At 39.7% G+C, this 17538-nt stretch overlaps 1 protein-coding gene across 1 annotated transcript in view; it reads left to right on the forward strand.

Annotated features, from left to right (window-relative positions):
* Hmga2 (high mobility group AT-hook 2) overlaps positions 1–9758 on the forward strand; it is a 128902-nt gene extending 119144 nt beyond the window's left edge. The window contains exon 5 of the mRNA XM_045153316.1: positions 9606–9758. Coding sequence (XP_045009251.1) covers positions 9606–9653 — 48 coding nt within the window. The 3' untranslated portion in view covers positions 9654–9758. The remainder of the gene's footprint in view (positions 1–9605) is intronic.
* Positions 9759–17538: the final 7780 nt, after the last annotated feature.

Below are 17538 nucleotides of genomic sequence, written 5' to 3' on the forward strand. Positions count from 1 at the left end.
CCTTCCTTTTCCATCTGTTTCTTTCAAAATATTCTCCCAGATGGCTTTTCCATGTGGCAGTCTGGATTAACTCAGGCCCATATCCTTTCTTCATGAAAGCACTTTAGGAGTCTACATTCAGGTCCTATTTTGAGGTGGTGACAATTTCAGCACAATTAAATATGTTTCATGTAAAGAAAACAGTTCTACCATGTGTAACGCAACCTGGGTATTTCATTCTGGTCCCATCCCTGGGCTTTCTCCTGTCTATCCATCTATGAAAATGGCATAATTACAATGATTCTTCCCTAAGTCCCAAAAACATTATGAAAGATTCACAATCATAAAAACACCAGGGGGTATGTTCTGACTTGGCTGCTAAATTTTTCATCTCCTGAAATTTCATCTCAGAAATTTTAATTAATTCAAAATTATTCTCTTTTTGACTAAGCATTTTCATTAGTTATTAATAAAAATTTTAATAGGAAGAATTGCTAAATTCTTTTATTAGAATGAAAGCCATCAGAATCATTTTCCCTGTGTGTGTTCTGTGTATAAGAAATTACAGACACTATGGTAAAATATGCCCTTGCCATCTGGGATAAAAAGTAGCAAATGTCATTCCAAAGAGGCAAATTCAGAATTATGACAAATTTCAGCATGTACATATGTGTTTGCATATATAAGCATATGTATGTGCTTATAAAAGCTTAAGGGAAGCTCTACTGTGAGGGTTTGAGTTTGGAAATTGGACCAAGTGCTTTGAGTTTCAAACCGCAAATATATCCTATAATCTTAATGGGCAGGTAATCATCCCTTAAGCCCTAATGACAAAAAAAAAAAAAAAAATCTGGGGCTGGAGAGATGGCTTAGTGGTTAAGGTGCATGCCTGTGAAACCTAAGGATCCAGGTTCGATTCTCCAGGTCCCACATAAGCCAGATGCACATGGTGGCACATGCATCTGGAGTTTGTTTGCAGTGGCTAGAGGCCCTGGTATGCCCATTTCCTCTCTCTCTCTCTCTCTCTCTCTCTCTCTCTCTCTCTCTCTTTCTCTTTCTGTCTCTAGTAAATAAATAAATCAAAATAAAAATCTTTTAAAAAATAAAAATCTTTAAAAATATCTGCAAAATGCAAATAACTTTTTAAAATTATGAAAACAATGCTTACCAAAAACTTTATTTCTTAAGTAATAAACAAACAATAAATATGTTAGCTAGCTACAGATCATTAGAAATAGAAAATGGCTAGTTCTTTAACAAGTGGAAACAGTTAAATTCTTAGACATATGATTCTCAATTTCATTTTAAGTGGAAAATAATAATAGATTGATTGCTATTGTTAGTGTCAGGAACTATGCTTCGCCAGTTTCTTATTTTTATAAAAACATATCTCTCAGACAACTTGAAAGGGATTACTAGCTTGTCCCAGTTTTTACTGTGTCATGATCCCCACTTTAAGGCTTTAAGTTGAGAATGGAAGTGACACCTTATATCCAATTCAGACACTTTTCCTCATCTCAGCCTTACCAAGAGAAAAACAAGTTTTAAAAATTTCTTATAACATGCCATCATTTCAATCTGTATTGTTCACTGGCAAGCTAAACATTTCCCAATGGAGAAAGATATAACCCTGCTCTTTTCAAGCTCCCATTAGGAGAATTGGGAAGCTTTCAGTTTCTAAAAGACTCAAAGCCAAGCTTTTTGTTTCAACATGGATTTCTTATTTGCAAGACACATCTTCTGTGGGTGGTGTGCACCAGGCAAAGGACTCCCAATAAGCTTCAGATATTATTATGGGATAACCTGCTGCTTAAAAAAAAAAAATAGTTGAATGTTTTTAACAGAAACTTCAAGGGCAGTTTTCAGAATGTTTATATTTCAAACAAACTAAACAATGTTTGGAGAAATGAGAGATTTCTTTTTGGGACAAGCATGTCAGTGAATGGCAGTCAGCCCATCCTTCTCAAAGAAGGTGGTTTCCCTGAGGGTTCCTAGTCTAGATGCACAGAGAAAGGAAGGAGGATGGAAAGAAGGGAGCGCATGCTCTCTCTAGCACTCATCTTTTACATGGTGCCTTAGCCAGTGCAGTAAAGAGTTCATCATAAATCAGACTTGCAAGCAGTCACCGGGTCGGCTTGCTCAGGGACCATGTGATTTATACCACCCTAAGTCATAAAGAGCCCCGAGTGATTGATCTTCCCACATGTGCTTCTTTCAAGCTGGGAAAACATTTTGTAGGCCAGTCAATGTTTGGTACCAAGTGGCAAAACATGATGGATCCTATCAAAGACTTCCCGGAGTGACCCTGTTTTTGTGGTCTAGGAAGTGCTTTTTGATTTAACTTCTGACCCCTGGCATTGCAAAGGTCAAGGCAAAAAGGAGTAAGCAACGTTGAAACCAACATTTAGCTCTTCAGAAAGTAGCTCAAGGACATAGCAGCTCAGGAAAATTCGAGTGCAGAGAAAGCCCAGGAAAATGATCACTAACTATAAACAGATGAAGTAATTAGCTCAGCTAACAGTTGTCAGAAAGGAATATTGGCAAGGTGAGGGAAGCTGTTGGCATAGATTGTCATTTAGAGATAATATAACTTCTCATGGAAGTGAGAAAAAACACTCAATTTGAGGCCATTTGTAAAACTCAATCTGGTAAAATTTAGTGTCTCTGTACTTAACACATTTGCTGCAAGGTTGTTTGTGTGTTTTTTTCTTTAACTATGTAGAAGTTAATGGAATAGGCTTCCCATGAAAAATAGCGATGTGTGTCTTCTTTTCCTACTCATGCGGCAAAAGGCTCTTCATTTGCATGTAAGCTGGATCAAATCAAATTTTTGGTTCAATTTTTTCATAGTAGCCATGCTTGCTGATACCAATTTATATGGAAAAATAATAATTGGCTTTTCTAAGAAAGTGCTTTAAGATTAAATATTAGGAAATATTTGCTGATCACTCAGCTGCACAGTTACTTATTGACTACTATGATTATTGATATTTCCAGTCTTATTCAAAAGTCATAACTCAGGATAATGAAAAATGTTAGTACAATTTTGACTAAAATCCAGAAATGCTCTATTCCTTGACAACAAGTCCAACAGGCTAAATAGTATTTGGTACACATATAAAACCAAGGGGAAAGGCTTCTCCTAGTCTGCCACCAATGAGTAACTCTGGAATATGACCATTAAACAGACTTGAGCCTAACCATACCTTAAAATCATTTTGCATAAATATAAGAACATTCCTGGGTGATTTTGGAGATCCTCCTAAATATTTTCTTCATACAAGGATCTTTTTGCTACATCTGTAGTCATCTTTTACATACAAGTTTCCTTCTATAAGAATTAGAACAGAGCTGGAAAGATGGCTTAGTGGTTAAGCGCTTGCCTGTGAAGCCTAAGGACCCCAGTTTGAGGCTTGATTCCCCAGGACCCACGTTAGCCAGATGCACAAGGGGGCGCACGCGTCTGGAGTTTGTTTGCAGTGGCTGGAGGCCCTGGCACGCCCATTCTCTCTCTCTATCTCTGCCTCTTTCTCTCTGTCTATTGCTCTAAAATAAATAAAATAACAACAAAAATTAAAAAAAAAAAAGAATTAGAACTGATACGGTAAAACTGATCAAACACATAACCCTCAGAAATTATGGCCCTTGGGCTGGAGAGAGTGTGGTTAAGGTACTTGCCTATGAAGACTAGGGACCCAGGTTTGATTCCCCAGAACCCATGTAAGCCAGATGTACATGATAGTACATGCATCTGGAGTTTGTTTCCGCAGGCTAGAGGCCCTGGCATGCCCATTGTCTCTTTCTCTTTCTAATAAATAAAAATATTTAAAAACTAAATCATGGCTCTTGAAATTTGCAGTTAGTTTTGATATGAAATGATTTCTCTATTTCAAAATATGTGGCTACTGTCTCAATGTTTTTTAAATAGCCCTTGATCACAGGATGGAGATATTTATAGTATCCCAAGGACCAGCATTGCCTCTGTTGCAATACTGCCAGTGATGGAACTCTATCAAGGGCAAAAACAAGATGGACAGAAGTGCATTTTAGGCCAAGTCTCATCGTACAGATAAGCCCAGGCAAATTAATGAGACCTCATCTAAAAATAAAAACAGAAAAAGCAATTGAGGGTACAGCTCCATGGTGGAGCATTGCCTAGCATGGGCAAGGTCCTACATACAACCCCCAGGACCAAAAGAAGTATATTTTAAGATTCCAATACGTCTTTAATTTTCTGTGAGAGAATTGTTTAATGGTAGTGTTTTTCTTTCTCAAGATCTATTGCTGAATCACAGGTAATGAAACAAATGCTAAATCAAGTTAATGATCACCATTGCATTGCACATGGTAGTCTTACTGGATTTTTATTTATATGGTTGTCACAGTTTTTTTGTCACACCACAATGCAGAGTTCACACAGTGGGAGTAAGGCACTATTGCACAATCTCTCATGCCACAGCTGGCACCCATAGTCAGTGACATCTAAGAGCAGCCTCCTTTTTTTTTTTTTTTTTTTTGGAGCACATATATGGAAAACCTTCAAAGCAACCTCTACAATTTGATGGTGACATCTACAAAGTGAACCTGTTACTTATATATTGTTATAACCATGTAGCTAAAAGATCAACACATATACTGTAAATAGACCAACTTCTCAAATCTCGTCTTGGTCCAGCATTTCCACCAGAATCCTTTATACTTGCTTGGGGGTGTGTGTGTGTGTGTGTGTGTGTGTGTGTGTGTGTATATGTGTGATGTGTATATATATATATATATATATATATATATATATATATATATATATGGAGAGAGAGAGACATTTTAAAAACTCTGTTATAAAATTTTCCTAGTTGGAGGAAATAATCATTTTCCATGAGGTAAAACAGCCCAAGCTAGTTTTGAGTTAAAAAATCTCACAGAAAAACCATAAAAACTTGGCTTTGTGGTCCTGTGGGTCTTGCAGCTTCCTTCAGCTGGAAGTTAAAAAATTGACCTTCTATTTTGACAGGATTATCTTGAAACACACACACAAAAGGACTCTTAAGTATGCCTTTTGTAGTTACCTTCTCATTGCTGGGACAAAATCACTGACGAAAGCAGCTGATACGAGTAAACGATTTATGTTGGCTTACAGTCTAATGGGGAAGTGTCAGCACGGCAGGGAAAGAATGATCGAGCAGATCCTGAACATCACATCTAGTCACAGCAGCTGGCAGAAAGCAGCAAAAGTGAGCTGAGCTCTGGCAAGGATAAAGCTGGACTATAACACCCCAAAACATATCCTAAAACACACCTCTTCCAGCAAGACTCCACCTCCCAAACTGCCACCAGCTAGGGACCAAATACTAAAAACACATGAGTTTATGATTCATACCACCACAGTGTCTCTCTGAGACTTCAAAGAGTTTAGCATGTTTAATATTAAGATGACAAAAATAATACCATTCAGCTGCAACTTCTCTTCCTTGATGACCAGGTACTTTTAGGTTTGCAGCTGAAATAGCTTAAAATTACACATGTTGTTTGGCATCATGTCATGCAATTAAAAACTTGCAAAACTCTTTGGATTAAAGAAAAACTATCAGAGTTTATTAAATCCAACATGAACTTCACCAGCATTGCATGGCTTACTACACACAGAGAGATATCATAGTTACCAACAGCCTCCCAAGTTTGCCAAGGAAGAATCCCCACTTCCCAATTCCATTTAGTTTACTGGCCTTTTCTACTGCAGACCTGCTGTTTAGTCTGCCTCTGAAAATTAAACCCAGAGCTTCTGTCTCAGCTTTTCAACATTGAACTTCATTCTAGTTCACACTCTTGCTTCTATCCACGTGGTAAGATCTATGATTAAACTAGAACATTGTAAGATGTTATCAATCATTACAAGTGAAGTTTGGGTATCAAACTATATTCTTTCTCCTTTTGGCAATCACTTGTTCCCAAAGGTACATACAACATGCACCATGTTTAATCAAGTAGAAAGAAGAGTAATATATAAAAACTATTTTTCTAGGTTGTAGGGATTTTTTTTCATAGTTAGCCAAAGCAGTGAAAAAGTCACCTCTATGAAACTCCTTTTTTTCCATGAAATAAAGAAAACAAAGGTAAAATGAGTGCTATTTTGAAATAGCTATAATACAAATATAGTTCTCCAAATTTTCCCACCTTCTTTTTCTCTCCTGTCAGTTCTACCACAAAAACTCACACATTTTACTCCAGAATGGTATGGCCTCACTTGTCTTTGTAAAGTAGCTGTGAGAATGTCTGAGAGCTGTTCGATGTTTAGAGGTTTTAGCAGCTGGTGCACATAAAAATGTCACTGTGCACTTATCATAACATCCCTGAAGTCCCGTTCCTACAGGTAAGCCTTCTTGACTGGAGAGCTACTATTTGGCTTGCCCCCTCCACCAACTAGCCCCTAATGAGATGTATGCAACTCTTGGCCATAGTATTTTAATCTCTTTATTACCGCAAAGTGGTTGCGGGGAGCTGTAGACTTCAAAAGGTCCTTTGGTGGCATGTGACAAATGTGAAGCCATCTTTAAAAACATCTGGAGATGCAAGCTATTATCCACAATCCATGGCCATAGCTTTTAAGGTACCTGAGCGCTTTGAAGCTCAGGAGTTTGTACCAGTTGCTCTGCTATGGAAACAAGATTCCTTGGAGGACCTCAGGGCCAGGGGCTTCTCCCTTCTTTCTGTTCCTGCTTGTCACCTTGTGTGAAATCTAGTGATCCCCTTATACATACCCGGATTGATTTTCTAACTTAATCTTAATGGCTTACACACTTGTGCTACAGCAGTCACACATATAACAAAAGATCAGGTTATTTAGAGAGCCATGAACTACGTTTTGCAGAAGTGGGAAATGCCACACCCACCCTGCATGCATCATCTACTTGGCAACCATGCCTTTCTTTGGAGGATGGCCAGCAGAGGCCATGACAAGAAGAGAGCTCTCCACTAGCCATCGTGCTGAGCAGGTGAGGGCCATGTTGCCACCAAAAACTTAATGGACTGAGACTTCCCACCCTGACCTCCTAGTTACATTCCCAGTACTAATTGATAGTTAGTTGCAGAAGAATTTCAAGGTCAGTGGTAAGATACATAAATAAAACAACTACCCATGTTGTGCTAGGAACTGTTAAGTAAAGGAAACAATGAAAGGGACCATCATTTCCCACTGAGTTGTGTCTAAGGGGTCTGAGTGTCAGGAGTTTCAGGAGCTCAGATCAGGCAAAGCTTCTGGGAATGTTTTTAAAAGTTGATCACATTCCTTCTAGTATAAGGTCTTGGTAAATTCATGGCCTGAAAATTCTATTTCCTTCCGGATTCTGAAGACTAGTTTCCAAATAGATCAAGCTGTTAGAGATGAAATAATCACAGCTAGGTCCAGGAGGCTTTCCAACCTGCCTGCATTTGATTAATATGTTAACTGTGAGAAGGTGGAATTAAATATACCTGCCGGGTTTTATGCTGCAGTTTGTTCTGGAGAAATAAGCGAAAGTCCACATCCCATGTCACAAGGAGTGAGTCCTTTGGGAGTGGACAAAAGAGTATATCTGCCAAACAGTTTGGTGACTTTCTGGAATTTAAATATTAAGTGAAAAGACAAGGTCATGGGGCAGCTGATCCTTGGCTTTTCTCCCTTTGGTCTGTTCATGGCTTTGATCATGCGACATCCTCCTTTGTGACGAGTTCTCCACAGAGAATCTCAGGGTCATGGCCTGTTGCCTCATCAAGAGGTATAAACCTGCTGTTTAAATATGTGAAGCCTGCAGTTTGGGGGTTGGAAGAAGGGAGATCATTTCATATGCTGTACATTTCCCACAAAACCAAAAGCAGACTAAACAAAACTGGTGTGAAATCTCATGACTCGATGCTGCTATGCTTATATTTTTTAAGCTGTAATCCATTCTCTCTCTGTGTGTGTGTGTGTGTGTGTGTGTGTGTGTGTGTGTGTGCGTGTGTGTTTATTCCCAGGATTTACAACCCTCTCAGTCTTTGGGGGAAAGAGAATGTTTGAAACCTTTTGCCAAAGGTTTGCAATAACCAGTGAGCTGTATTAAAGCCCCAATAGAGGCTTTGTGGCTGTGTGTGTGTGTGTGTGTGTGTGTGTGTGTGTGTACATGCACACACACACATTCATGAAATTATGTGAGTGCCCAATGGTGGAGCCTCCCCCTCCTATTTGGTGCTTTTACGCAAAAGCGACACACATGGTAGCGTTTAGAAGCCCTTTCACAGCTGAAGTGTTTCAGACACTAATGAATGGAAGTTTGGTCATATAGTGCAGACAAGCTCTAAGGCATGCTTTACTGAATGGTGTACTGTAGTGACCTGGGAAAGGAAGAGAGGTATAAATTGTGTCAGTTAGCCACCCAGACAAAATGAATCCATGTGGAAAATCAAATCTATTAAAGTATGAAGACTGTTATAAGCTGTTTTAAGCTGGCCATTCTTACAGGGGCTCCACTGCTGCAGGAGTCAATGTTTACCTCTTCTCCCAGATCGCTTTCACATGCCATCTAAGGAGACAATGCGCAGCATTTGATAAAAATCATCCTCTCACTAAGGACACTTTTATCAGAAATGTTTATTTTCTCCATTTTTACCACCCGTGTCCTAAAAGGTACTGCACATTGGTTAAATAAGCAAAAGAAAAGAGAACCTTGTAGGTCAAGCTGGCTTGCAAAACCCCCAACAAATTCCAGAGCCATAAGGAACGAGAAAAAGAGAAGTTAGATTTACATGGAGAGGAGGCCCTGCAAAAATATATGTATTAGATTTTCTCTGCTTGGCTGGTCTGCCATTAGATGTTTGGCTGATGTGGATGGCTTTAGTACTGAGATTGAGCAGTTATGCCAAGCTTTGGTCATTGTCTCAAAATGTGCTTTAATAAATGCAGGAATGAGGAACTAACTCTGGACTGTGCATTCACTGATGTCTCCCACCGCTTCTATAGACGCCTAGTGATCACACAGAGGTCCTGACACCTGCAAACTCAAATCTGACCCCACTTGCCCTGTTACCATGGGCAAACATTGCACGTTTGAGCTCTGGTCTTTCTCATCTGTTAAACAGAGACTTGACTTCAAGGCATCTCATCTAGCAAGCACAGTGAAAGAATCAGCTATTATTGCCGCTGTCTGGTGGGGGATGGTGAGGATGGGTGTGTTTGTGCCTTAAGAAAGAATCCCTTAACTTTAGGTTTGGGGCTATTATGCCAGTTTTTAAAACTGATGACTGGCATGCTGTCAGGAAAAATAAGTCCATTCCTTTTTGACTCTAATTGGCAAGAAAGCTTACACCAGTCTGACAGTCTCCTGACTGCAAACAATTGAATTTGCTGACCAGCCATCATGATGTCAAGCCTTAAGTCAACAGTGGCTAAAGGCAACTCTGGATAAAAAGAGAGGGGGGGGGAAAAAAGGAAAGTTGATTTCTCAATGACAGGGTCAGAAGTCCTGGGAATGAGGGCAAGCCAATCACCGAGTCCCCGTGTGAAGCCACTGTTGTAGGCATGGTGGACACAGGTCACCTCTGTGCGCGCGTGCGGCAACAGTGCACACAGCATAGTGGCCAAAGCGAAGGCTTAATCCCTCTGCCCCCGTGTCTTGCAGGAGGAGACTGAAGAGACATCCTCGCAAGAGTCGGCGGAGGAGGACTAGGGGGCGCCCACGTTCGATTTCTACCTCAGCAGCAGTTGGATCTTTCCAAGGGAGAAGACACTGCAGTGACCACTTACTCTCTACTGCCACGGTCTTTCCACTTTCCTCGGGGCGGGCGGGGCGGGCGGGGCGGGCGAGGGGCGGGGGCGGGGCGGGGCGGGCGAGATCACATAACCTTGAAAAGGACTATTAATCACTTTCTTTGTAATCCCTTCACAGTCCCAGGTTTAGTGAAAAACTGCTGTAAACACGGGGGACACAGTTTAACAATGCAACTTTTTTATGACTGTTCTCTTTTGTTTCTTAACCTACTAATTGTGGATCTGATGAGCAAGGGTGGGTGGGTGAGAAGCACTGCGATGGGTTTAGACAGTCACCGCCTGCAAACCAGAATCGTGTCACCTTTGTGACCGCTGGCATTCACATAGGAACAGTGTGGTGTGTGACCACTGCGCACACCTCAGATGCCACCCCACCCCGTTGGCAGCGTAGTGAACTCTCTGTTTAGAACACCAAAGATAAGGACTTAGATGCGACTCTCCTTTTCGTATAATCTTGTAGACACTTACTTGATGATTTTTGACTTTATTTCTAATGAGACGAAATGCTAATGTATCCTTTCATTCTGCTAACAAACCAGGAAAGGTTGTGTTCGCTTTTCAACAAAAAACAAAAAAACAAAAAAAAAAAAGGGAAGTAAGCACATACATGTTAACTCCTATATTTATGAATCTCACGCATATCAGCAGGAGTAATAAATTTACTCACAGCACTCACTTTCAGGAAATCTACAAAGCCAAATGCCATTTAGCAATAAATACCACTTGTCGGCCTCAAAACATTGAAGGAACCTAGACAAGTAAAATTATCCTTTTTGTAATATAAATGAAAAGGTACAACACAAGAATGCATGATAAACTCACCTGAATGATGAGGTGGGAGGAGCGAAATCTAAATTTCTTTTGCTATATAAAAGACAATAATTTTCAAACAAAAAAGCCCTCTCTCTTCCTCTCTCTCTCTCTCTCTCTCTCTTTCTCTCCCCTCTCTGTTCATTCTTCTCTCCCTTTCTCTCTTATCAGTTTCCATAAAAGACCACTTACCTCAAATAAAGCCTGCGCATCACTTCAAGTAATACATTTCCTTTTGACATAAGATGGTTGACAAGGTGCTCTACCTCGGTTCCGTTCACCATCTCTACATCCAAACTGCACTTTCAGTCAGAGATGCAATATCCCCACTACTCAATACTACCTCTGAGTGTTACAGTGAACTCACAGCCCCATACTTACTACATGCTGCTAGACGTAAGCAATGCAAGAGCAAACACTTACTGGGCAGGTGATTCTGATCACCTGCAGATCTTTTCGTATCCTTCATGACAGTCAAAGAAGCCATCTCCTTCCTCGCTTGCTGTATGACTATGTAGGTTTCTATAAGGTTTTAATTAAAATTTTTTAAATACTTGTTTCAGCTTCTCTGCTAGATTGCTATATTAACTTTAAAAAAATTAACCAAGTCGCTCCTAAGTTCTTACAAATAATTTTCCTCAGTCACACTACACATCACACACACACACACAGAGTTTGTCTGTAATGTTTAAACATTACCCTCCAAGTCTGTACCTCAAATGAATTGTTTAAGGAAATGGATGAATTGACTTGCAAGAACCTACCTCCAGACTTCAAAAGGAATGAACTTGTCACTAGAAGCATCTTTTTTTCCTCCAGTGTTTGAACTAGTTCAAACTGCAGCTACTCCTCAGTAAAACTATTTTTGTAAAAGACATTTGATAGAAAGGAACACATTTTTACATCCTTTTGCAAAACTAAATGAATAATTAAAGCCAACCTTCAAAGAAACTTGAAGCTTTGTAGGTGAGCTGCAGCCAGCTCCGCTTTTGCCTAATGCAATCAAAAAAATATAGGTTTTTAAGATTAGTTGCTTATAAGAATATGCTTGACAGATATTTTCATGTATTTTACACAAATGTGATTTTTGTAATATGTCTCAAGCAGATTTATTTTGAGCGCTTCTTATGTAGAGTTTTTATGCCTTTCTCTCCTAGTGAGTGTGCTGACTTTTATCATGGTGTTATCCACTGGGCCAGGAGGTAGTTTCTCATGATGGCTTATGTCAGTATGACTTTTAGTACTGAAGTCAAATGAAACTCAAAACCATCTCTCTTCCAGCCACTTCAGGGAGGTAATTTCAAAGGCCACATACTTCTCTGAGATTGGCAGATCGCTCACTGTTGTGAATCAGCAAAGGAGCTATGGAGAGAATTAAAACTCAACATGACTGTTAACTGTGCATTAAATAAGCAAATAAACAGTGGCTCATAAAAATAAAAGTCCCAGTCCATACCTTTGGAGGGGCCTTTTGTAGAAACCTTACTGGCCAGCTCATAAAACTGACGCAGTTTCTCATGCTGGCCAAACTTTGGAGCGCAAAGCAATTTCCATCTCTGATGAAGTTACTCTTTTATTTCCTGTACATTGTACAATCAAAACACACTACTACCTCTTAAGTCCCAGTATACCTCATTTTTCATACTGAAAAAAAGAAAAAAAAAGAAGCTTGTGGCCAATGGAACAGTGAGAACATCATAAAATTTTTATATATATAGTTTATTTTTGTGGGAGATAAATTTTATAGGACTGTTCTTTGCTGTTGTTGGTCACAGCTAAGTAAGACTGGACATTTAACTTTCCTACCATTTCTGTGAGTTAGGTATGTTTGCAGGAGAAAAGTATCAAGACGTTTAACTGCAGTTGACTTTCTCCCTGTTCCTTTGAGTGTCTTCTAACTTTATCCTCTGTTCTCATGTAGAATTGCTGTCTAAGATTGTACTTTGAAACGCTTGCTTGTTGAAAATATTTCTCTAGTGGATTATCACTGTCTGTTCTGCACAATAAACATAACAGCCTCTGTGACCCCTGTGTGTTTTGATTCCTACTCTTTATCACAATTCCGTGAAGTAAATAATAAAGTTTGGTCAAAACAATTCAAAGTAGGGCACATTCTCAAATCGTTTTTTGTGGCCTCAAGGTTCACACTAGTATGAACTATGTTTTTGAAAACCATTCCCTGCATCATCACCTGACCTGAACTTACCTTGAGTGGTCTGACATTGAATTCCAAAGAGACTGGCTTAGAATACATGCAAAGGAGGAACTGGCTATAATTTAAAACCAGTCTTTTCTAAGGTCCAGTGCCTAGAAAGTTTGTATGGAAAGAAATTGGCATACCAGTTATCTTTGAAGTGAAATTTAGAGGGAGATACAGATGTTTGGCCAAAAGAATAAGAAATGAAAGCTGGGCGTGGTGGCACATGTCTTTAATTCCAGCACTCGGGAGACAGAGGTAGGAGGATCGCCATGAGTTTGAGGCCACCCTGAGACTACATAGTGAATTCCAGGTCATCCTGGGCCAGAGTGAGACCCTACGTCAAAAAACTAGAAAACAAACAAACAAACAAACAAGCAAAAAGAATAAAAAATGAAAGCCATAAAGTTTCTTCCAAGTAGAAGTTTCATAATTCTGTATTTAAGAAAAAAAGCACTAGCAGAGTATTAGGAAAGTCAACACTATCCTACCAAATTCAAGTTTATCTCTATACTTCACTTGCTACTTAAGATGAGTAAATCCAGGACTTTTTGGAAAGCTAAAGCCTGTGGTTGGTTCTACTAGCACAATAACTAAAACTCTTCACTTAGCTCCTTAGAAGGGGAAGCTTGTTTCTAAAGTATCTACTATCAGGAAATTAATTGTCTTTTGTTACTTGATTCATTGAGTCATCCTCACAGCTAATATTTTGAGAGTACTTACTTGTGGTAAGATCCAGGCCAAGAGGAGCTATTTCAAAACATTACCTCATTGAGAAAGTTGTATAGATATATTTTATAGTTACATTCATGTTACTGGGATGAAACAGCTGACTAAAAGCAGCTGATGGAAGGAGAGGTTTTTATTTTGATTCACAGAGGGAAAGCTTCATGATGACAGTGAAAAACATAGAATGAGCAGATGCTGGACATCACTTCTGTCATGGCAGATGGAAAACAGGAGAAGAGTGAGCAGATCTCTGTCAATGGGGATCTGGCTATAATACTATAAAGCCCACCCCCAACAACACCTCCTCCAGGAAAGCTCCACTTCCTAAATTGCTACCAGCTGGAGACCAATCACTTAGAACACATGAGTTTATGGGGGTGGGGATATCTGATTTAAATCATCACATTTCTCCTTTTGATCCCATAAAGTCATGGCATTTCATGATGTAAAAATGCATTCAGTCCAACTTTCAAAGTTCCCCATAGTTTTTTGTTTTTGTTTTTTTTTTTTTTAGTAATAAATCCCATAGTCCAAAGTCTCATCTGACCCAATCCAGTTTCTTTTTGTTGTTGCTGTTTTTTGTTTGTTTGTTTGTTTGTTTGTTTGTTTGTTTTTCTAGGTAGGGTCTCACTCTGGCTCAGGGTGACCTGGAATTCACTATGCAGTCTCAGGGTGGCCTCAAACTCATTGCAATCCTCCTACCTCTGCCTCCCGAGTGCTGAGATTTAAGGCGTGCACCACCATGCTTGGCCCAATCCAGTTTCTTAATTGTAAGCCTGCAAAATTAAAAACAAGTTAAATACACATAATTGAACAGTAAACATGCACATTGCAAAATATAGCATTGGGCATACCAATGAACAATTGAACCAATGCAAAATCTAAAGCAAAAAGGACAATCATATCCTGTAGTTCCAAATTCAACACCTATAACTAGTGACAAAGTCTCTGGGGTTCCAATTCCACCTTTGTAGCTGGGTTGCTCACAACCCTGGGAAAAGTCCATCCTGAGTAGTAACCCTTCTTGGTAGCTGTTCTATAATTCTGGCATCTCCAAAATCCTAGAGTCTCCCCTGCTACCCATAGTTCATCCTTATGGCTCCACTGGGCCTCCAACAACCCTTCCTCACATTGTACAGGGGCCATTTCCAAAAAACATATCATGTTACAAATCCAATCACTTTTTCTTTCCTGCATTGATTATACTCCCATAGTACCAGATGGGCTACCAAATTTATTAAATAAAGTGAACTTTCAACCTTCTTCCTTCAAGCCACCTCCATTCAAAAGCAGCAGTATTCCTCTAACTGTCCCAGGACAGAACAGCTGGCCCAACCGCAGAGGTGGTAATCTCTCAAACAATGGCAGCAGAAGTGGGCTGCTATCTCCTGCCCAAGACCTCCATTTCATTCTGTGCCATATCCATTTTTTCATATCAGTCCATTTCCTCTAAATTCAAGCCTGATCAAGTTCTTAGGACACAGGGAGAAAGTTGTTAGCCTCTAACACAAACTCCCTCTAGTACACTCTGAACAAAGCTTTCTCTTACTCTCATAAGCCAAGACTACATGGTCCATAGTTCTTTCTGCATTTAGGTCTTTCCATAAGATGGATCCTCCGACACTGCTTGCAGCACTGCAAGGCATCTGTTATTCCACAGTTTTAAATCCTTTCACATTCCTCCCACAAATCAGTTCCAGAAAACCATAAGCCACATGGTCAGGTTTCCAGCAGCAACAACATGACTCCTCTGGTACCAATTTCCAGTTGCAGTTACCTTGTTATAGCTGGGACAAAACACACAAGCAAAAGTGGCTGGTGGTAGAAATGAGTGTATTGCCCCAGCATGCCTTTAATCCCAGCACTCGGGAGGCAGAGGTAGGAGGATTGCCATGAACTTGAGGCCACCCTGAGACTCCATAGTGAATTCCAGGTCAGCCTGAACTACAGTGAGACCCTACCTCCTCCCCCCAACACACAAAAAAATAAAGAAAGAAAGCAAACAGAGGTTGGACATCACTTCTGCCACAGCGTTTTTGTGAATTCAACTATGGTAAGTGGTTTAAAAGTATGGGCAGAAATAAAAACAGAACAGAAGAAGAGAAACACTCCATTCAGGGAATATGGGGTGCAAACTCAGACTATAATAAAATTTCAGAAAAGTGGAAGAATAAAAAGACCCAGAGCAGATACAAGGCAGGACAGAGGTGCTTCCCTTCAGGATTTCTTTCTTTTTTTTTTTTTTTTCTTTTACCAGGGTAGGGTCTCACCCTAGGCCAGGCTGACCTAGAATTCTCTATGAGTCTCAAGCTGGCCTCAAACTCACAGAGATGCTCCTACTTTTGCCATGCTGGCTCAGGATTCAATTCTATGACATGACTTCTTAATGAGCAAGACTACATCTTAGAGTGTGGTAAAGCTATCCTTGAACAACTACTTTCAGCTCTAGGAATTCTTGTCTAAAATGGGGAAAGAATCAGACTTACTTTTGAAATGTGTGATGCAGATGTATAATGACTTGAGTCAAGGGTAGTAGCATAGATTACACATACACTTATAGATACACACACAAAAGAAATGGTGATGACTAATGTCTAGGAGCACTAGAACAATCATCTCTTTCATCATATGATGCAAAATGTTGACAGTGTAGACTGTAAGCCTGAATTTTTTGGTTTTTAAATCATATCTCTACCCAAGCCAGGGACCTTGGGCAAGTTACATCACTATTGCAATATCAAAAGTTATCACATACACCTAAAATGGTTGTTCTGAATATTAAATAGGTCAATTCATGTAAAATGATTTAAAATATTTGGCATAATAATATAGGATGTATAAATAATACATTTTATAGCCTTTGATATTGTTTGCTTTCCTCCCTCTTGCTGCAAAGTAAACTCAAAGGTAACTTTTCTGTTGTATTTTCTATCATTATATGATCTTTGGCACATCGAGTTGTCCACAGACCATGATCAGAAAGGTACCAGGATTTCAAACATCATTTGCATTGTGTATTGTAGGGATGGAAACCATTAATCATATATGTATTCTCCCTTTCCCCAAATGGTTTATACTGCTTGATGTCACTGGATTTGGTTACCAGAGGTAGTCACTTCTGAAAAATCAGCCAAACACTAATTTATTTCCTTACAATGACAGCTTTTGGGATCCCTGGTATTCCCTGTTTTCTTGTGAGGGGGCTTGCTCTCTGCCATCCACAGAGAGAGATGGTTCACATCTACTACATGCTAAGACTGGGCTGCTCCAGACTACTGACTTTGGCTTTTGTTGAAAGCTTCACCATGTTGGAATACTGGGTTTCTTGGTGGTCCTCTCGTCTTGGCTGGTAGTATTTCCTTCACGTTATTCCTTCAGATTCCAGCCTCCAGCTGTGGCCCACCCACCTCATGGAGCTTAACTAACTGCACTCTGCAGCCAACCTTCGTACCTCATTAGCATTCTTTAAGCCACCTAATTGTCATCTCCTGTTTAGTCCTCCTACATTGAACTTAGTTGGAATTTCTATATACCCTTAGTGCCTTAGGTTATCAAAGGAAAGTTAAGGATGCTGGACCCCTTCACATGAACTCATTGAATGCTTAGTGCAAAACTGGAAGACAAATAAATGTAAACAGGAAGGCATCTGCTTTCAGTTTTCCCTAATGACTAATCAGACCTGGGATAGACTGAGAAGCTACATGCCCATCTTTGCCTACATTTCCATACCCTTGACCAGATTAAAACCTCCTGCATTTGAAATGAACAGCTGTGTTAGGGAGGAGTCCTTGACTACAAGTGGCAGTAAATTCATTTCAAAATGGCTGAGGCCAAAATAAAAATGTATTGCTGATATACTGTTGTATTCATTACTTTTCTGACTGCTATGACAAAATAGCTGACAAAAGCAAGTTAAGGAAGTAAGGGTTATTTTGGCTCACAGTTGAAGGGTGCAGTCCATTATGGTGAGGAAGTCACAGCAGAATGAGTTTGAGGCTACTGGTCATATTATGTCCATAGACACGAAAAAGAAAAAAAAAAAAGAAAA

The sequence above is a fragment of the Jaculus jaculus genome, chromosome 6 (assembly GCF_020740685.1).
Source record: "Jaculus jaculus isolate mJacJac1 chromosome 6, mJacJac1.mat.Y.cur, whole genome shotgun sequence".
NCBI classification, from domain to species: Eukaryota; Metazoa; Chordata; class Mammalia; order Rodentia; family Dipodidae; genus Jaculus; species Jaculus jaculus.